At 43.1% G+C, this 22900-nt stretch overlaps 1 protein-coding gene across 1 annotated transcript in view; it reads left to right on the top strand.

Moving 5' to 3' along the window:
* The first annotated feature begins 413 nt into the window (after positions 1-413).
* The window catches only part of LOC126177118 (uncharacterized), an 806789-nt gene continuing 784302 nt past the window's right edge, over positions 414-22900 (top strand). The window contains exon 1 of the mRNA XM_049924388.1: positions 414-684. Coding sequence (XP_049780345.1) covers positions 552-684 — 133 coding nt within the window. The 5' untranslated portion in view covers positions 414-551. The remainder of the gene's footprint in view (positions 685-22900) is intronic.

The following is a 22900-nucleotide window of genomic DNA, read 5'->3' as shown; positions in this document are numbered from 1 at the left end:
GGGGCACATATCGAACATTTGTGAATGCCTAAAAAAACTTTTTGAGTTTTTGTATGTGTGTGCAAAGCATTGTGAGAATATCTCAAATAATAAAGTTATTGTAGAGCTGTGAAATCGCTTCAATCATTTGTAATAACCCTGTAGAAGCATGTGCAACAGGGGTCGTTTGTGGGTCGGTTGATCAGTCGGTTGCTCAAGTGTACAGGGTCCTTTAGGACGATAAGAAGAGGGTACGAAGGACTGGAGCCACGACGAGGAGTGTGCGAGTGTGTGCGACGGGTTAGCACAGGTGCGGCGGCTCGTCCTTGGTCGGCAGTGGGGCGGCGACTCGCGCAAGAAGTGCCCGCGTGGTGAGGCGAGGCCTGGTGAGGAGTGGTGGGAGGGGCCGCCGGCTGAGCCGAGCTGCGTCCAGCTGCGCCCGGCGGCCAGTCGGCAGTCAGCCACAGCCACCAGCCCGTCGTCCCGCCAGGTGGCTCAGCACAGTGCAGTGAGGTCGGTCGCGCGCGCCACACGCTACGCTACCAGTCAACAGCGGTCCCAGTTCCGAGGAGATGGCACAGCGGAGGATCGGCGGCGGCGCGCTCGGCTTGGCGGCGGTCCTGCTGGCGGCGATGCTGACGGCCCAGGGTCGAACCCAGTCGCTGCGAGGGGGCCTGGCCAGGAGCGGCGGCGGCAACGACCCCAGTGAGTACCGGCGGACAGAAAGGCGCCTGCTGCCGAAGCGGGCGCACTCTGCTCGCGCTGTGATCAGATCACCTGTGCAGGATCCCCGGCAGTTCGGGCTGCCACGCCAGGTAGTCCGTAGTCGAAACAACGGTCCCACACTTGCTGAACGAAAGTGACATTTCCCATCTCAGACTCTCCTGTTTAGGACGCTGTCTGGCCGTCTGTTACGCCCCTTTTTCTCATGGCCGGATAGAGATATCGCGTTGAAATTTCTGTCACATGCTGAGGTCTGCGGTCCCTTGGCGGTGTAAAAAATTTAAGCGACTAACTCAATGTAATCAAAAGATACGGCCATTTATCACACACATTTTGATACTCGCAAACTCTCTCATTAAAACGTATGGATGAACTATGTATATACATGTTGGATGTGCTGGTCTAGTGGTAAAGTGCGTGCCTGGATATCGTGGGATCAAATCTCGGTCTGACCACGGATTTTTCAGTCCTCGTGTTTAGGGTGCTGTCTGTCCGACTGTTACGACCCCTTTTTCTCAGGGACGGTTAGAGATATCGCGTTGAAATTTGTGTCACGTACTGAGGTCTACGGTCCCTTGGCGGTGTAAAAAATTTAAGCGTCTAACTCAATGTAATCAAAAGATACGGCCATTTATCATACACATTTTCATACTCGCAAACTCTCTCCTTAAAACGTATGGATGAACTATGTATATACATGTTGGATGTGCTGGTCTAATGCTAAAGTGCGCGCCTGGATACCGAGGAGTCGTGGGATCAAATCTCGGTCTGACCACGCATTTTTCAGTCCTCGTGTTTAGGGTGCTGTCTGTCCGACTGTTACGACCCCTTTTTCTCAGGGACGGTTAGAGATATCACGTTGAAATTTGTGTCACATACTGAGATCTACGGTTCCTTGGCGGTGTAAAAAGTTTAAGCTTCTAAGTCAATGTAATCAAAAGATACGGCCCTTTATCACACACATTTTCATACTCGCAAACTCTCTAATTAAAACCTATGGATGAACTATGTATATACATGTTGGGTATGCTGGTCTAGCGGTAATGTGCGTGCGTGGATATCGAGGAGTGGCGACATCAAATCTCGGTCTGGCCACGGATCTTTCAGTCCTCGTTTCAACTTATTCTTCACCTCTCAACGATGTGAGAAGTGGCCAGAAACAACACGTGGTTCGGATTCCACGTCAAACTGGAGGCCTCTTTTTCACGGTTGGATAACACAGTACATTTACTCAGTAATGAAATTTTTTCTCAACAACATGGCCCAGTTTAAAATCAACAGCGGCATTCATGATTACAATACCAGGAAAAAAGAAAGATCTACACTATCCTTTACCTAACCTATCTTTGGCACACAAAGGGGTAAAATATGCTGCTATAAAACTTTTTGATAAATTACCAGATGAAATAAAATGTCTGACAGACAGCAGAAATAGTTTCAAAAACAAATTGAAATCATACATCCTTGACAACTCCTTCTATACCATAGATGAATTCTTGAATATGAGTAAATAAATCTGGAGATATAATACATGCATTTTGTGCCATTTAAGAAAATGGGTTAGATAATAGAAATATTTAGGTATAACACTATAATGTAAACACAAAAAAACCTTGTTTCCTGTGCGCATTTCTTGTGCATTTGACACGTTCCACATCTTAACGGTTTTCCTTGCTATTGATCAATGGAACACGTAACTGACTAACTAAATGCGACAGGTTAAGGACGTGGCAGGCACTTCGCTGAAGTGGTGTCCAATAGAAAGACTTGCACCCGGCCACTGAGCCACACCAATCTGTTATCCACGTACATAAAGTTTTTACGGAACCTTCATCTCTGGAGGTCTACTCGCGCTTGACCAGTTTATTTTCTTCATTGTACACTTTGTACAATTTCAGTTCTTGACCATATCAGAAGTATATATAACAATTAGAACTGAAAAACGCAATATTGTGTATGCTCTACGGCGTTAATTTATTTCTTTAACCGGTTTTCGGCCTATAAGGTCATCATCACTCTTTAAATAACTATCGTCGTCAAACAGAGTACAATATTGGTGAACGGCACTGGAAAATGTGTTAGGCATCGAGCATGAAGCATTAACACAAAGTCATCTTTGGTAATACAGTGGTAATGGAATTAAAAATATTAAACAGTAAACGAACACGAATGGGACAAACCTAGGAAACATTAACACTAAATTCGAGAAGCCAGTGCATTTTCAACAGCATAAGTTAAACTACCAATCCCAATAAAATAAAATTAATGCGTGAAAAGCGTGCTGAAGAATAGCTTGAAGAGGTCTTTCATATGACAGGCGATACAGAAATTGAATACAAGATAGAACTGACAATTGTAACAACAAAACATATGCAGTAAGTAGAAACTAACAACAAAATAAATGAATGCAGGCAAAATGCAGGAACAGAACGGGACTCTGCATGGGAAGATGGGAAGCATTGGGTAACTGTAAGCATTACGTGAAGTTTAAGAAAGGGGAGGTACTGCTATTGAGCTGTATTGGGTCATTTAATACTGAATCCTCTTTGACGACGATAATCAGTTAAATTTTCATGACGGCCTTGTAAGCCGAAAGCCAGTTAACGAAAAAATATTGGGGAAATGCAAAATAATGTTGACTTTCTTTTTTTACAGTTATAAAGTCGTTCTACCAAGGAGCGACGGAAGAATCTGGTAACATAGCAATAGAAGACAGTGTATTAATAATCGGTTAAACGTTAAATACAGTAACAAATGACATCTTAAAATGTGCTAGGAATAATAGGAACATACCGTAGAAAAATTCAGCGGTGGAACATTACGCCACAGGACACTGCACATGTTAAATTTGTATGGCATCCACTGTCGTCTTTCTTCCTGAGTGCAAATCTCGTTATTTTCAGAAAAACATTGTCACTAACATCGTTAATACGAGTGCACGTCACACAATTAAAATTTTACGTAGCCTATTTCCACGTAACATCGTATTCGACTTCCACTTTATGACCGCGCAATGGTTAATGTGGGCACTTCACTGTGGAAAATGCTGTTACAAAGAGGTTACGGTAGACTACACAGCAGACATACAGAGATGATGCACACAGCTGTCATGGATATCCTTCAAGTAGAGCTGCGAGTAATGAGATAAGTTAAATAAAACGCTCAAGGTGTATCGTTACTCGTCGAGTAAAATAAAATGCAATAAATACTTACTCTTAGAGCTATATAATAAAATATGTCAATGAGTGCACTGCCTAACATAGTTTATTATTGATGATGTAATTTATATTATTATGTGGCAACAGTGATAAACTCATGGATTGTATTACCTAACGTCAGTTATTTTATGTGGTCGAATACGATGTTGAAGGAGCTTTTATGAGCCTGATGATGGACTGTGGACCGAAACTGATTGTTAAATAAAGAAATTTTATCAGCAGCTCTTGGCGATAATCATGACTTTTTTCACCTCGGTAAATGTTACGTAGCGGACCTCGCTTGCATTTTTCGTAGTTAATGTACGATATATGTATATAAAACGCTTCGAAATACTCGTCTGAGAACTGTACATTATCTGACATGGGTTTTCTGAATTTACCTTGCATAAAATACGGCGGATTGCATTAAATATGATGCTAACATGGACGACAGACTATGCTACGGTACCTCTTCTTAGTCACGTCATACAGCCATTTCAAGTGTATACATATTTTAGTGCCAGTAAAAATCTGTGAGTAACAATTATCTCAGCTGCTGAAATACACATTATGAAACAGCAGACTCTGTAGCAAGGTGTCACTGGCAAGAGGATAGCAGAGAATTCATGCGATTTGTTGCCACTCGCGCAGATCACCGGCAGTATGAGTGTTAGCCATCAGGTGCTTTCTTCATGTCTGTGCACCTCGCCGTATGGTGGGCTGTTATGCGCTGTTTCATAATACGTACCGAAGGAGCTGAGGAAAACAATTAGTTACTCATGACTTTCGACGCCCCTACTAACTGCAGAAAACGTAAACAGCATTATGAATGTCTATATTCGGGGTGAACCAGAATGTCATCTACAAAATTTGGGAGATGGTTCGGCGATATTTTCTGAGTACTTCGGTAGGAGGAACCCCCTGGTCTCCGGTGACTCGTTACGGAGGAACTGCGCTTCGCTTGATTGCTTTCACTTTCCCCCTCTCTTCTTTCAATCGTTGTATCTGTATTTCACGACAAGTCATGGGATACCCATATGAACATATAGAGATCGCGGTAGTATCGCGTACAGAAGGTGTACTCGGGCAGTACATTCTCGTAGCTGTCATTTGTACTCGGGTGGTTCATGCTTCAGACGTGATTGTGGACACACAACAGGAATTAACAGACACTGAACGCGAAATACTAGTTGCAGCTAGAACTGTGGATATTTTTAAAAATATCGGGTATCGTGTGTATCGGTATCTAAGACGTATCATTACAGGCTCTCGGTATATCGAAAGAAATTATCGATACATCGACGTAAAGTGTATCGAAGCACGGGCCTGTAGAAACATAGACTACACATTGTAAGTATACTGCCCATCTTAGAACTGTATATTTAAGTATTGATTTATTATTAGATATTTTGTACATCAACAAGCTAGCAGCTTGCTTAAACCCCTTAGAGCGATAATTGAAAGGAAAAACGATGCACGTTCAAGCTTGGCGACAACAATGGTAACTGCTTGTAAGTGGCACAATGAAAGGTGTCCGATGGGTGCGTCGTTCGACTTCGTCACATATCGAAATTGTCCGGAACACTTCATGCCGACTTCCCTGTCCGTTTTTATTCCTGCATACGCCAGCGACCTACCAGATGCAGGCGGACGACAACAAAAAAATAGACTGCGCGGAGATTGATAAGGATTGAAAACTTCTTGAGAAGAAACTGTCACGTCGAAATACGCCTTTGTTTATTGCCGTCCCCGTTCACGAATCATATCCGTGGCGCTCTTTCCGCTACTTCGTGATAGTACAAAATGAGCTGTCTTTCTCTGAACTTTTTAGATGTTCATGGGACGGTCGTGATCCGTCAAAAGGGTCTCATAATCCTTGGCAGTAATGCGTCGTTGCAGAGTAACCACGAGGACCGTGAAGAACCACGGGTTCGATTCCCGGCGGGGTCAGGGATTTTCTCTGCCTCGTGATGGCTGGGTGTTGTGTGATGTCCTTAGGTTAGTTAGGTTTAAGTAGTTCTAAGTTCTAGGGGACTGATGACCATAGATGTTAAGTCCCATAGTGCTCAGAGCCATTTTTTTTGAAGAACCACGGTATGGCTGTACAAATCATCACTGAACCGTCTTCGTGTTTCATTCGTGGGACGTAAACTCGCCCGGAAGCTGGAAACTGTGTGAAACAAGACTCGTCCGACCAAATGACTTTCTTCCGTTGCACCGTAGTCTTAGTTTTAAAGTTTCTGCACCACGTTTTCCAGTTAAGGACATTTGCATGAATGATGAGTGTTTTTGCAATCCCAGCTCTCCTGCAGTTCCCTGCTTATGGAGCTCCCTTCGTGTTGCTGCGAGTGCTCGCGAGTGCGACATTCTGTTCTGCAGTGACTTTTGCAGCTGTCGTCTTCTTCTTTTACGTCACACAGTGCTCTTCAATGGCTGTCTGCCACGATCACTCAACGCACACTTTCGACCGCGTTATGACTTAGCACCCCCCCCCCCCCCCATGAACCATGGGGAGGCTTGCGTGCCTCAGCGATACAGATAGCCGTACCGTAGGTACAACCACAACGGAGGGGTATCTGTTGAGAGGCCAGACAAACGTGTGGTTCCTGAAGAGGGGCAGCAGCCTTTTCAGTAGTTGCAAGGGCAACAGTCTGGATCATTGACTGATCTGGCCTTGTAACAATAACCAAAACGGCCTTGCTGTGCTGGTACTGCGAACGGCTGAAAGCAAGGGGAAACTACGGCCGTAATTTTTCCCGAGGGCATGCAGCTTTACTGTATGATTAAATGATGGTGGCCAGATTAAGCTAGATTAAGGAAAGGCAAACCTACATTTCTAGCCTTTGGAGACTTAGAGAAAGCTTTTGACAATGTTGACTGGAATACTTACTTTCAAATTCTGAAGGTGGCAGGGGTAAAATACAGGGAGCGAAAGGCTATTTACAACTTGTACAGAAACCAGATGGCAGTTATAAGAGTTGAGGGACATGAAAGGGAAGCAGTGGTTGGGAAGGGAGTAAGACAGGGTTGTAGCCTCTCCCCGATGTTATTCAATCTGTATATTGAGCAAGCAGTAAAGGAAACAAAAGAAAAATTCGGAGTAGGTATTAAAGTCCATGGAGAATAAATAAAAACTTTGAGGTTTGCCGATGACATTGTAATTCTGTCAGAGACAGCAAAGGACTTGGAAGAGCACTTGAACGGAATGGATGGTGTCTTGAAGGGAGGATATAAGATGAACATCAACAAAAGCAAGACGAGGATAATGGATTGTAGTCGAATTAAGTCGGGTGATGCTGAGGGTATTAGATTAGGAAATGAGACACTTAAAGTAGTAAAGGAGTTTTGCTGTTTGTGGAGCAAAATAACTGATGGACGAAGTAGAGAGGATATAAAATGTAGACTGGCAATGGCAAGGAAAGCGTTTCTGAAGAAGAGAAATTTGTTAACATCGAGTATAGATTTAAGTGTCAGGAAGTCATTTCTGAAAGTATTTGTATGGAGTGTAGCCATGTATGGAAGTGAAACATGGACGGTAAATAGTTTGGACAAGAAGAGAATAGAAGCTTTCGAAATGTGGTGCTACAGAAGAATGCTGAAGATTAGATGGGTAGATCACATAACTAATGAGGAAGTATTGAATAGGATTGGGGAGAAGAGAAGTTTGTGGCACAACTTGACCAGAAGAAGGGATCGGTTGGTAGGACATGTTCTGAGGCATCAAGGGATCATCAATTTAGTATTGGAGGGCAGCGTGGAGGGTAAAAATCATAGGGGGAGACCAAGAGATGAATACACTAAGCAGATTCAGAAGGATGTAGGTTGCAGTAGGTACTGGGAGATGAAGAAGCTTGCACAGGATAGAGTAGCATGGAGAGCTGCATCAAACCAGTCTCAGGACTGAAGACCACAACAACAACAACATGACTTAGCGGATGATGTTTTTCCGCTTTCACTGTGTGCGGTATAAATCTTCGGCAGGATCTCCCTTGAAAAACCAGACACTTCGGCTCCCTTCGTTACGGAAGCACCCACCATAAGAGCACCAATAATTTTCCCACGTTCGGATTCCCTTAGTTACGACATAATCAATCACAATTATACAGAACACTGTACTGGCCACGACTGACAATTGCAACATTTTGCGGCCAAATACAAGAAGGTAACCAGCAGGCTTGGCAAGCTTCTGTATTTATGTTGAAGCACGAATTTCTCGTGGTGTTAGTATATTTTTGCCCAACCCCTTTATCTGCAGGGACAGAGCCACAGACCATATGTATTCGAGTGTCTTTGACGCAAGAATTCTTATGATTCTGGTAGTAAATGAGTATTTCAGTAACTCGCGTTGTGAACGTGCTATTGGTCTGGAAACCAATTTATACCCGGCGAACTTCGTTGCGCCTCTGAAACTCTTTATATGTTATAGCTGACCCGGCAAACGTTGTTCTGCCATATAAATTATCTCTAGTCTATAAGAGTAATGTATACCTGTAACACAATGTATACGTGTAACACAATAGCCGTTGTTGGCGGGAGCTCGAGACACAAACAATAATAATGGCCGAAAACTGAGCACGGAGTGAGAAAAGGATTAGGGGAAAGTCCGGCAGTATCGGCCACTATTAGTTCTAGCGTTTCCACGGTACATCGCACGGGTTTAACAATTGTAGCCGATACACGGCTCGTCCATGAGCATACAGACATTCGGCATTTAGTGTCGAAACGTGTTCACCAGCATTATGAATAAGCTGTTTATATACTTTCCGGGATGCGAGGTCGTGGTCCAAGAACTTTTCTGCTCCTTACGTTTCGTCCAGGACTGCGCTGGACTTCCTCAGCGGAGCAGCGCCTCTGAGGAAGTCCAGCGCAGTCCTGGACGAAACGTAAGGAGCAGAAAAGTTCTTGGACCACGACCTCGCATCCCGGAAAGTATATAAACAGCCATGTCAACCGGTCGTGAAAGCCTTCATTCTACATTATGAATAAGGCCAAGCGCACACGCGTCGATTTTTATCGTACGTAAAGATATTGTACGATTAAATTCCTTTAGAGGAACAAAGGAAAGCATAGGAACTTCTTTGTTCCACTAAAAGAATTTGATCGTACGATATATGTCCGTACGATAAAAATCGATGTGTGTGCGCTAGCCCTAAATGTCGGTTTGGCGAATGACGCGTGCTACCTAGTTAAACTTCTCAGTGTAGTGACGTCGATTCAAAGAGGAATATTATAGTCGTTGCTTTTGGTACGTTTTCTTCAATTACCTATCTATCGAATAGTGAAAGACTATAACCGGTAGACACCGGGCGGGGATAACTGATCAAGTGATAATTGATCAGTTATCGACTGGAGTTGAAAATTATTAAATTACTAAAATCGCTATTAAAATATAGGGGTTGGTGGTAGAAGGTTGAAAATTTATGGTTGCGTGTATTTTGTAATGCCACATCATAAAAAATAAAATAGAAAGATCTGTCCAAAAAAATAAGAAAATTTTTTGGGGTGGACCGCCCTTATCACTTAGGGGCATGAAAAATAGATTACGACCGATTCTCAGACGTACCGACTATACATGTAAAATTTCGTCAGAATCGATCGAGCCGTTTTGGAGGAGTATGGCAACTAAAACTGTGACACGAGAATTATATATATAAGGATGGAAATATAGTTGTGTCTTTGACCACGAGTTTATTTTCGATATATGCAGGGTGCAAGGGGTGTAATTTCTGATATTTCTATATGTGATAGAGAAATATGCTGTTTTTTATCTGCGTCAAACAGTCTTCGCACAAACACGTCACGTAATTCACTGCCTAACGTTTTGTGCAAGGTCGTAACTGCCCCAGTAAGTGGACTACCCCTTCGACACGTCCACTTGTCCACAATTCAACAGCTCACTTGCTGCACAGGAGGCAATAAGCATTAATGGCTTGCTTATAACACATGCACTTGGAGGAGCTACCTAAAATACATATACTTGTACATGGATACTCTGCAAATCGCATTTAAGTGCCCGGCAGAGGGTTCATCGAACCATGTTCACAGTTTTCTACTATTCCAGTCTCGTATTGCGCGCAGAAAGCTCGAACACCTGTATTTTTCCGTACGAGGTCTGATTTCCTTTATTTTATCGTGGTGATCTTTTCTCCCTATGTAGGTCGGTGTCAACAAAATATTTTCGCATTCGGAGGAGAAAGTTTATTGGAATTTCGTGATAAGATTCCGTCGCAATGAAAAACGCCTTTCTTTTAATGATGTCCAGCCAAAATCCTGTATAATTTCAGTGATTTCTGCCGGGTCTCGAGACAAAGCTCCGTTGTGGAAACTGTTATAAGCATCTCGCATTGAAGTCCGCGCTGTATTTCGAGCTTCTGCAAAAGATCGCCAACAAAAAAAAAAATGGTTCAAATGGCTCTGAGCACTATGGGACTTAACATCTGAGGTCATCAGTTCCATAGAACTTAGAACTACTTAAACCTAACTAACCTAAGGACATCACACACATCCATGCCTCAGGCAGGATTCGAACCTGCGACCGTAGCGGTCACGTGGTTCCAGACTGAAGCGCCTAGAACCGCACGGCCACACCGACTGGCATCGCCAATCAAACATAGGTCTTGCAATAGCTATAAATATTAGTCTGCAAATGACCTAAATGCCGATGTAATGTTATTTTTTACACCGTCCTCAGTCACTAGAAGAAATATCTGCATTTACACCAGTTTCGCCCGGTATACCTCTTCTCCGTTAATTCGAAAAATGGTCAGTCAGCAACAGGTTGATACAAACAGTATCTCCAGGTGGCTTTTTTTTTTTGCGCAGATCAAAGCAGAAATTGACAAAGCTGTTGTATGACACCCGTGTGAGTGGATCGACCCTCTAGTTAAAGCACCACTTCATAAGTTTTGGACCTGCTGATGAGTTGCTACTGAAACAGTTCATGATGATGATCGTAAAAGGCTCAGGCTGTCAAATAAATGCACATAGGAGAGCTGTAGTCATCGGTAGTATCTTACTTACTAAATGCGTTTCCTTTGACGTCTTGCTCCATTTATCTTAGTTTCTGTACGGTACTAAAAGTATCAGCACAACATTGCAAATGTCGGCACTATGGACTGTACAACTTGTTGGGAAACAGCTGTTGGTGACAGTAACACCCACTCTGCTCTTCTCCCACAAGCTTGCCTTCAATACTGCTCGGTTCTGCGTCGGGTCTGTTCCGCTGGCGGTGTTAGTCGTACGTTAACAGTGATAGCAAAGGTACGGAGAGGTTCCCTGATGAACAGTTGGCCGGCGTGCACCTCGGGTATGGGTTCAGTGAATGCAATAGAAGCGCGGCACAACGATGCATACCGAGATGCTCCCACAACGACGGCAACAGCGTCACAGTATTTTTGCATCTAAAACTTTTGCAACTCTTCATCAGTAAACCTATCTATACTACTATGTACCGCTGTTAATGTAAAGCCAACATTGTCGGAAAAAGAAATCCGAGACAGGACCGAGCAGTACTGGATTCGAGCTTGAGAGCGAAGAGTAAAGTGGGCGTTACTGTTGTCAACAGTAAGTACCGTGAGTGGACGGAACAAGTGTGGATTCTCCTATGGCCACTACAGTCACCGGATCTAAATACAGGATGTCCCACTCAAACCTGCCTGGTTTCAAAGACTCAGAGGAAATACACCACAGTAGATACAACAGTGAAAAATGCACCAAATTGTAGAGTATCTCAAAGAATTTATGTATTCATCATCAATACACCTCTACATGTGAACCATTTGTAGCACGAAGAATATCGAATCTATATTCAATTTCTTGCCAAGTTTTTTTCATCATTTCCTCTGTTATTGTTGCAATCGCATCAGTGATACGATGTCGCAACATAGGAATATCGTCAACTTTGGTCGCACACACGCGGTCCTTCAAGAATCCCCACATGAACACGGTGGCCAGGCAATGGGTCCTGCGCGTCCGATACAACTATTGGAAATTTCCTACCCAGGAACTTGCGAACAGCCGTTTACCAATGTGGCGGAGCTCCATCTTGTTGAAAAATGATGCTGGGTTACAAGTTTTGTATCTGAGGGTACACAAACTCCTCCAACATGTCCAGATACACTGACCGATTCACTGTTTGTTTTCCAAAGAAGAACGGTCCGGCAACCCTGTCGTGCATTAACCCACACCAGATGTTCAGTTTAAGGCTATCACGAACATGTTCAATGACAAAGAGCGGATTTTGTTAACCCCAAATCCGAACATTATGCCTATTAACCCTTCCTGATAGATGAAAGGTTGCCTCATCTGAGAATAGACATCTTTCCAGGAAGCTGGCGTCCATATCAATACGTTGCAGCATATCCGCAGCAAATTGTTGTCGGCGTGGTTTGTCGTTCAGTGTCAGATGTTGCAGAATTTTCACTTTGTAAGCACGCATACAAAGATGCTGCTGAACTGCACGATGCAATGTTGACCGAGGTACATCAAGTTGCCTAGATGCTTGACGAATTGACTTATGTGGGCTTCTGAGAAACGTTTGCCTGATGTCCTCCACTGTCTCTTCTGAAACTCGGTAACGTGCACCGCCAGAATGTTTCAGAACACTTCTTGTGTTGCCAGAAACTTCCTATACCATTCCTTAATTGTTTTCACATCAGATGGATCAGATTCATACACACGACAATAATTTGTTTGCACAGTAATCGGCGATTTTGTTTCTGGAAACCACACTACTGCTTGCGCGCACTGCTGTGAAGTCGCCATTTTTACTTCATGCGACCATGCTGCACTCTGTCGACGATACTTAGCACTTCTGACGCGGGAATATAAATTCTTAGAGACGCTCTACAATATGGTGCATTTTTCATTGTTGTATCTACTGTGGTTTTTCTCTCCTGGATCTTTGAAACCAGGGAGATTTGAGTGGGACACCCTGTATTATTGAGCCTTTGTGGTCTGCTTTGGAGAGAAGGATGCATGATCTCTATCCACTTTCATCATCGTCCCGTAGACTTGCCAATATTTTGCGGGAGGAATGGTATAAGATACCCTTGAAAAAAATGTAAAACCAGTATTTATCCCTTCCAGGAAGAATGGAAGATGTTTTGAATGCCAGCGGTTTTGCTACACCGTACTGGGCTTTATAACGTATTATGTTTTTGGTCTTTCTCAGTTTTTGTCCATCGCGTAAGCAGCAATGGGGTTCTCAATGAAAACGAGGAATAATCATTTTAACAAAAATGATAGATACGTACAATGCGTCATCAGTAACATTTTTAACCCGTATAGCAAATAAGTTGTAGTAAGTTATTGAACTTAAATATTCAAACATAGCAAGATGGGTTACGTAGTTTTTATTCGGATGTACCGGGGTTAATCATAACCGCTGCGTTACTTGATAGTATTCTGATTGCTAGGTGCAGTAACGTACGGAAGCTTGGTGATATCGAATAAAACCCTGTATGAGTATAGTAACTGACGAAGACCAAAACAGGAGAAAACAATCCGTGGAATAGTAATATAGTGGGCTGTTGTCTTTTATCATACAAGAATAAAGAAAAGTAAATTTGCCACTTATAGGAGGTGCGACGTTTTCATGATGTCCAAAATACACATTGAGATCTTGTAAATAGTTCTAATCACACGTGAAATACTATACAGCCAGTAGCTTAGTACTTCCATCGTTCATAGTAAAAAAAACTATCAATAATGTTAACTACAAGGATTTTATCATGGTTGCGAAAGGCTGAAACCAGTTATAAGGCAAAATATTGTATTTGATCCTGGAATTTTAAATATAGTGTCACAAAAGTTCACTCGGATCGTTGGTGATACCTCCGCAAGAGGCAGTACGAAAAAAAAGTTACACTGCGAGAATGAACCAGCAGTCGATGACGCTCTGCCGTAATCTTGTTTCTGACTTGTTCTGTTATATCTGTAAAAATATTCCATCTGTGATAGTATTTTAGATCTGACCGTTTTATAAGCTTTGACTCTAACACCTGTCGTTACTGAAGCTTACGTTGATTAGTTGTTTATTGAACGCTTGTAGTACAGCTAATAGTACCCGTCTGGGGTCGCAACCTGAATGAAAATTAGGCTGGTTACGTGTTACAGAACGATTGCAGCAACTGACGGAATCCAGCTACGGTAAAGTGGCTTCCAGAAATCTTTCCTGCTATGAGCTACGTCAGCTGTTCATTTCCTCTGCTGATGTAACCTGTGTCTGCAACCTCCATAAATAAATAAGACAGGTTATTTGCTGGATAAGTGCATGTACTGCTTTTTTAATAATTTATTTAGTTTTCGTGTCAACGACGAATAAAATACGCTGCTTCAGTTTTGACAAGAATTGCCATTCTGGACACCGTGAAAAAGAGGAAATTTTCTATCGGACGTATGTAGCGGTCGAAGATTTCAGTCTTCACTTTCGGATGATGGCTTTCTGTAAGCTTACTCGTTTTTAAACACGGTTACTTTAAGCACTAATTTCTTATTCTTGGAGTTTTCTGTTACAAAATCGCAATGCAAACGACTACGTTATAGTTTCGAGATGTTAACGTGATGATTACGTTTAAAATTTAGAAATTTCACTTGCATTTTAGAAACAATACAGTCCACGTTCGCATCACATCGTTTGCATTTTTTGTTCCCGAGCTCATAATTTTTTCCACGGATTATCTTAAAGTTAAAAGAAAATGAGATCTGTAGAGAAATCATGCAGGACGTTTTGTCTACGTGTTTCTGTATCTATGAGACTCTTAGAGCTATTGTTTTCAGCGCAGGTCTTGTAATTCAGTGTGCTATAATACTCAGAACAGATGAAACAATTACGCATTTCACAAAATCAGACATTTAGTTACCTGGTTAACAACAAATTTTAAAGAGCACTACTGTCAAACATGTGGATTTATACTGAACATTTATCTTACGCAATTCACGCCGAAAAACACTTGAAATTTGTAGATGACAAAAAGACCAAACTCTTCACAGTACATCTGATAAGGACAAGACGCAAAGGGGTAGAATTATTTGGAAGTAGTGTTGGTAGCGTGTCATGCACTCATTCTTTGACCGTCCGATACTGTAGCGCGCTGAAGCGACTTTGGAGTCGTTTGGTGGTAATTAGGACAACAGGAAGCCTAGGTCTCTACATTTGATCGGCATGTGAGACTGACAGCTCATTCTATATTCCGAATTAGTATGAGAGTAGTTTGTAAAAATAAGGACGGAGAGGAAAAGACGAAAGCCTGTCTTGAAACTGCTGGTGGTGTTAAATGTAGCGTTTCAATAAATACCATAACTGCATGTACAGATTTTCCGTGTTGCAATTTACTAACATGAAGTGGGAAAAAAATCTGAGGGGTTTATATAGTCTTCAAAACGTCATGTCGTTCAAGGATGAAGCTAATTAGTCTGTTGCGGTGCGCACCGTTTCCTCGACGTTCCATGATCTCACCTGTCGGTAGTAAGATATTTCCAGATACGCAAAGGGAGCCGGTTTGGCGACATACGTGTTAAGATCGCCACTCCAGCGTTTCCTGTACGTGATTACATTACTCAATAAGCAGTAAACTTTTAATTCCCTGCGTATGTCCACGTTTCTGAACTTTTCTTTTCTAGAGCAGCACTCTAAAATACGATGGAACCTCATTTAATGGGACTGTATACCATAGATACTTTTCATTTTATTAGTGTGTAGATTTCCCTTCCCTATAGTAGCCGCCGGCCGCAGTGGCCGAGGGGTTCTAGGCGCCTCAGTCTGGAGCGGCGCGACCGCTACTGTCGCAGGTTCGAAGCCTGCCTCGGGCATAGATGTGTGTGATGTCCTAAGGTTAGTTAGGTTTGAGTAGCTCTAAGTTGTAGGGCACTGATGACCTCAGATGTTAAGTCCCATAGTGCTCAGAGCCATTTGAACCATTTGAACCTCGCTGTTTGGTCTCTTCCCTCAAACAACCCAACCCTATAGTAGTGTTGGCATCGCCTTTGGTTTGTAGTAAATTTTTATCCTTGCTTCTTTTATTGCCTTGCTCCTCCATAATGTTCGAAGCGTTTCATACATCTCACTGAATTTACTGGTTTGTGTCAAGGCGGAAACATTTCAGATTCTAAATGTCTCATCTCAAGACAAATACGAGGGTCACTCCGAAAGAAATGCACACTTTTTTTTTTAAAAAAAATCCATCTTTTATTCTACATGTTTGAAAGTTTTACAGTGTGTAGATACTTCCTTTAGGAACAATATTTTCATTTCTCCACATAATTTCCATCCCTCTCAGCTGCCTTACGCCATCTTGGAACCAGCGCCCGTATACACGCACCGTAAAATTCTGGACCAACCTGTTGGAGCCACTGTTTGGCAGCGTGCACAAGGGAGTCATCATCTCCAAACCTTCTTCCACGAAGAGAGTCTTTCAGTCTCCCAAAGAGATGATAGTCACATGGAGCCAGGTCATGACTGTAAGGCGGATGTTTCAGTGTTGTCCATCCGAGTTTTGTGATCGCTTCCATGGTTTTTTACTGACATGTGGCCGTACATTGGCATGCAACAGCAAAACATCCTGCTTTTGCCGATGTAGTCGAATACGACTCAGTCAAGCTTGAAGTTTCTTCACTGTCGTCACATTTGCATCAGAATTTATGGTGGATCCACTTGGCATGATGTCCACAAGCAAAAGTCCTTCGGAATAGAAAAACACCGCAGCCATAACTTTTCCAGCAGAAGGTGTGGTTTTGAATTCTTTTCTTGGGTGAATTTGCATGATGCCACTCGATTGATTGCCTCTTCGTCTCTGGTGAAAAATGATGGAGCCATGTTTCATCACCTGTCACAATTCCTCCAAGAAATTCATCTCCACCATTCTCGTACTGTTCCAAAAGTTTGGTGAATACCGTTTTTCTTGTTTCTTCGTGAGCCACTGTCAACATCCTGGGAACCCACCTGGCAAAAACCTTTTTTAACGCCAACACTTTCAGTATTCTGCAAATACTTCCTTACCCTATCCCAACGTAGCCTGACAATTCGTTCAATGTGATGCGTTTGTCAGCAGTCACCAATTTGTTAACTCTCTGCACATTGTCTGGAGTGCGTGCAGTACGAGGCCAGTCGCTGCGAGGACAATCCTCAACATTGCCGTGTCCGCTTTCAGCACATAACCTCCCTGCTCACCGACTAACTGTACTGCGATCGACAGCAGCATCTCCATACACATTTTTCAACCTCTTGTGGATGTTTCCCACTGTCTCGTTTTCACAGCACAGGAATTCTATGACAGCACGTTGCTTCTGACGAACGTCAAGCGTAGCAGCCATCTTGGAGCCATGCTGTGACGGCGCCACTCACGGGAACAGGTTGAACTAAGTTTGAAAATAAGCGGGAAGGATGTATCTACACACTGTAAAACTTTCACACATGCAGAATGAAAACTGTATTTTTACAAAAATAATAGGCATTTCTTTTGGAGTGACCCTCGTATAATCAAAATGTCTTCATCGAAAAAGACGCCCACACCTGAATCATTACTCTGCAAGCCCCCTGACGATGTATGGCGGAAGGTATTTCTGGTAAACCCCCCCCCCCCCTCCGGTCCACCCTTCCCTGTTTCATTTGAGAAGAATGGCGCATTGGAAGAATGATTGTCGATAAACGTCCGTATTAAACCCGAATTTATCGGATTTTGTCTTGCTTCTCATTCTGGCAAACTATGTCAGAGGAAGTAATATGTTGCCCAACTCTTTCCGGGAGATATTCACTTGGAACTTCGACAATAAACCTCTGTGTGATGCGCAATGCCTTGTTGTACCGTAGGCCACTGGAGGTTTTTTTAGCACCCCTGTAACGCTGCCGGGCCGAGTCAACGATCCCGTGTCGAAACGCGCCGCTCTTCATTGAATCTTCTCTATCGCATCTATTAGTCCTACCTGGTAAGGATCGTAGAGTAATGAGCAATACTCAAGAATCGGTCGAACAAGTGTTTTGCAGGCGACTTCTCTCATGGCTTAATTACATGCCCTTAAGATCTTCCCGTGAATCTCAGCCTGGCATCCGCTTTTCCTACTGTTTGTTTTGGTCAATCCACTTCAGGCACTTTTGGCCGTTACATCTAGATATTTTATCTTAGTTAGCTGTTTACAATGATTTTTCGCCAACAGAGTAATCGACGTCTTCGGCTATTTATCCGCAATACGTTACACGTATTTCCGTTCATGGTCAACTGCCGCTCGTTGCACCAGCCATCAGTCTTCTGCAATCTTCCTGCAGCTCGTTATTGTCTTCTGATGTTGCTGCCTTCCTATATCTCATCATCTGCGAACAGCCTCGTAGAGCTTCCGATGTTATATACTAGATCATCTATACAGTGTGCGTGGAACTCCCCGTTGCAAACTTCTAGGACTTGTGAAGGGGAGTGAATACATGATATTTAGAATAAGACCCAATGTCCGGAAACGTTATCTAGCGACGCTGTAGAGTGTCAAAGTTACAGGCGCCGGCGCCTGTAAATACAGGGTGTTACAAAAAGGTACGGCCAAACTTTCAGGAAACATTCCTCACACACAAAGAAAGAAAATATGTTATGTGGACATGTGTCCGGAAACGCTTACTTTCCATGATAGAGCTCATTTTATTACTTCTATTCAAATCACATTAATTATGGAATGGAAACACACAGCAACAGAACGTACCAGCGTGACTTCAAACACTTTGTTACAGCAAATGTCAAAATGTCCTCCGTTAGCGAGGACACATGCATCCACCCTCCGTCACATGGAAACCCTGATGCGCTGATGCAGCCCTGGAGAATGGCGTATTGTATCACAGCCGTCCACAATACGAGCACGAGGAGTCTCTACATTTGGTACCGGGGTTGCGTAGACAAGAGCTTTCAAATGCCCCCATAAATGAAAGTCAAGAGGGTTGAGGTCAGGAGAGCGTGGAGGCCATGGAATTGGTCCGCCTCTACCAATCCATCGGTCACCGAATCTGTTGTTGAGAAACGTACGAACACTTCGATTGAAATGTGCAGGAGCTCCATCGTGCATGAACCACATGTTGTGTCGTACTTGTAAGGGCACATGTTCTAGCAGCACAGGTAGAGAATCCCGTATGAAATCATGATAACGTGCTCCGTTGAGCGTAGGTGGAAGAACATACTGACGAAACTAAAATGAGCTCCAACATGGAAGTTAAGCGTTTCCGGACACATGTCCACATAACATCTTTTCTTTATTTGTGTGTGGGGAATGTTTCATGAAAGTTTGGCCGTACCTTTTTGTAACACCCTGTATATGTATATACAGGATAATTCCATGGTGATGTTACAAACTTTCGAGGTTGATGGAGAAGGATAAATGTATCAATTTGTGGTAAGGGTCTCTGTACCGGGAACGAACGATTCCAAAGTTACAACCGAAAAGCGTTCTGATACCTTTGAAAGTGGAATGTTTGTACCGGTACTGTTGTTGCTAAGAATGTAGGACAGGCAACTTTTAGAGGAGGTAGTATGGACTAAAACAAGGAAAAATAACTACAAAACATGGGCTCTAAAAAGCAGACCTGGAGAGTTACGAGCATTTGTTCAGTAGAGAAAATGTATTTCACACTAGCGAAGATAAACAAGAGCTCATAGATGCTCAGGTATGCGTTTTAGAGCCAGTGTTTCCTAGATATTTTTTCGTTGTTTTGGTGAATAGTGGCCTACCCTCCATTCTTGGCAAAAACAGTACCGCTTGATATATTCAACTTTCACAGCCATCAGAACGGTTTCTGCTTGTAACTTTCGACTCGCTCCTTTCCGAACCAAACTGATACATTTCATACTTCAAATTGATACATTTATCCATCTCCATCATCCTTGAAAATCTGTAACATTGGCACGGAATCACCGCGTATTCGTACATACTTACATTTACAGGCGCCGGCGCTTACAACTTTGACGGTCTGTAGCGTCATTGGATGACGTTTCCGGACATGGGCTCCTATTCGAAATATTATGTACTTACGTACTTCAATAATTCCTAGAAGCTTGAAAATGAAATTTTCGATCACCCCGTTGTACTGTAAGCAGTGCTGGTCTGTTCAAATGGTTCAAATGGCTCTAAGCACTATGGGACTTAGCTGCTTGAGGTCATCAGTCCCCTAGAACTTACAACTACTTAAACCTAACGAACCTAAGGACATCACAAACATCCATGCCCGAGGCAGGATTCGAACCTGCGACCGTAGCGGTCGCGCGGTTCCAGACTGTAGCGCCTAGAACCGCTCGGCCACACCGGCCAGCTGCTGGTCTGTCGCACCTCCTTGTGCTAAACCAGAAATTTCGTTTACATCGGTCGATTTTGTCACGTTACAAGCGAAGCGTTCTGCTCTGTCAGGAAGTTCTTAATGCAGTCGCCAATATGGCTCGATTCTCCATAAATTTGTAACTATTTTCACTGAGCGGCTGTGCTGGGCCATGTTAAATGTCTTCCTGACGTCAGGCAACACGGCATCAACCTCAGCGCTGTTGTCTATCGAGCCGAGTTTCGTAAGACCCACGTCTGTGGAATCCATGTTGATTTCTACGGAGATTTTCGTTCTCCAAACACATCGTAACACGTGAGCATGAAATAGGTTACCATGAAACGCTGCTTGAAGGCGAGAAAATTCTTTAGCATAATGTCTACAGAATCCCACAGGTATCTCAGATTAGATCAGATTAGATTAGATTTACTTTCATTCCAATTGATCCGTAGTGAGGAGGTCCTCCAGGATGTAGAACATGTCAGAACTGAAACAAATAAGCTAATGTACCTTTCACAGGTACCAAGTGGAATGATCGTCATTTTTTAATGAACGGTGTATGAAAAAATCATTTTACAAATGCTAATGCACTGAATTTAAAATAAAAATGTTTTTTGTTTATTTATAAGGTAATATCCGTGTAATACAACTACTAAATACTTATTTAGAATGAGCACATTACTGCACTGAAGTGGTGCATAAGTTAGATTGTGCTTACACACACACACATACACTTATTTACAATGAACACATTACTGCGCTGAAATTGTGCAGAAGTTATATTGTACTTATTTACATATATACACACAAATCAGTTGGTTCTACTGAGAAATTCATCAATGGAGTAGAAGGAGTTGGCCACCAATAAATCCTTTAGGCTTCTCTTAAACTGAATTTCATTGGTTGTTAAGCTTTCTATGACTGCTGGCAAGTTATTGAAAATGTGTGTTCCTGAATAACGCACACCTTTTTGTACAAGCCTAAGTGAATTTAAATCCTTGTGAAGATTATTCTTATTTCTAGTATTGATTCCATGAATTGAGCTGTTGGTTTGAAGAAGTGATATCTTTTTAATGACAAATTTCATTAAGGAATAAATATATTGGGAAGCAGTAGTTAGTACCCTAGTCCCCTAATCAGGCTTCTGCAGGATGTTCTTGAGTTCACACCACATATAACTCTTACTGCACGTTTTTGTGCCCGGAAAACTTTAGCTTGGCTTGATGAATTGCCCAAAAAAATAATCCCATATGACATTATGGAATGAAAGTAAGCATAGTATACCAGCTTTTTCATTTTTATATCTCCTATATCTGACACACCTGGTCCAGATACCTATCCCCTAATGGGCGCTTTTAGTTGATTTTCTGTTCCGTAATAACTAATCTCAATATCTGCCATTTAGGCGCTCGTGCGATGCCAGTCAGCATTTCTCGTTATTCTGGTAGTGTGATTATGGTAGACAGTTGTAAAGACCCCTAAAGGAAACCACACGCAGCGTAGTAAAACTGACACGCACTGTGACCTTGACAGGTGCGTGCGTGGTGCGCTCAATGCAGCGCGTATTTACGCGGCCGGGTCGGTAGCAGCCGGCGGAATGCAGAAAGCGACAACACTGCCGGCTGCGGCATTGACTTTCACTCCATCCTCACTACTCCGGCGGTACGGTACCGCCACCGGCTCTCCGAATGAATAGCGCTACGCAGCACTTCGCGGCGCCCTTTCTACTTTGCTAGCCTACTCACGTTGTCATTTCTGGGATACTTTACACATTTTTCGACTCTCGAAGCCCTTAAATATACACTACTGGCCATTAAAATTGCTACACCACGAACATGACGTGCTACAGACGCGAAATTTAACTGACAGGAAGAAGATGCTGTGATATGCAAAGCATTAGCTTTTCAGAGCATTCACACAAGGTTGGCGCCGGTGGCGACACCTACAACGTGCCGGCATCAGGAAAGTTTACAACCGATTTCTCATACACAAACAGCAGTTGACCGGCGGTGCCTGGTGAAACGTTGATGCCATGCCTCGTGTAAGGAGGAGAAATGCGTACCATCACGTTTCCGACTTTGATAAAGGTCGGATTGTAGCCTATCGTGATTGCGGTTTATCGTATCGCGACATTTCTGCTCGCCCTGGCCGAGATCCAATGACTGTTGGCAGAATATGGAATCGGTGGGTTCAGGAGGATAATACGGAACGCCGTGATGGATCCCAACGGCCTTGTATCACTAGAAGTTGAGATGACAGGCGTCTTATCCTCATGGCTGTAACGGATCGTGCAGCCACGTCTCCATCCCTGAGTCAACAGACGGGGACGTTTGCAAGATAACAACCATCTGCACTAACAGTTCGACTACGTTTGCAGCAGCATGGACTATCAGCTCGGAGACCACGGCTGCGGTTATCCTTGACATTTCATCACAGACAGGAGCGCCTGCGATGGTGTACTCAACGACGAACCTGGGTGCACGAATGGCAAAATTTTTTTCGGATGAATCCAGGTTCTGTTTACAGCGTCATGATGGTCGCATTCGTGTTTGGCGACATCGCGGTGAACGCACATTGGAAACATGTATTCGTCATTGCCATGCTGCCGTATCACCCAGCGTGATGGTATGGGGTGCCACTGATTGCACGTCTCGGTCACCTCTTGTTCGCATTGATGGTACTTTGAACAGTGGAGATTACATTTCAGATGTGTTACAACTCG

This window comes from Schistocerca cancellata, chromosome 3 (genome assembly GCF_023864275.1).
Source record: "Schistocerca cancellata isolate TAMUIC-IGC-003103 chromosome 3, iqSchCanc2.1, whole genome shotgun sequence".
Taxonomy (NCBI): Eukaryota; Metazoa; Arthropoda; class Insecta; order Orthoptera; family Acrididae; genus Schistocerca; species Schistocerca cancellata.
This window is presented reverse-complemented; position numbering and strand designations above follow the sequence as displayed.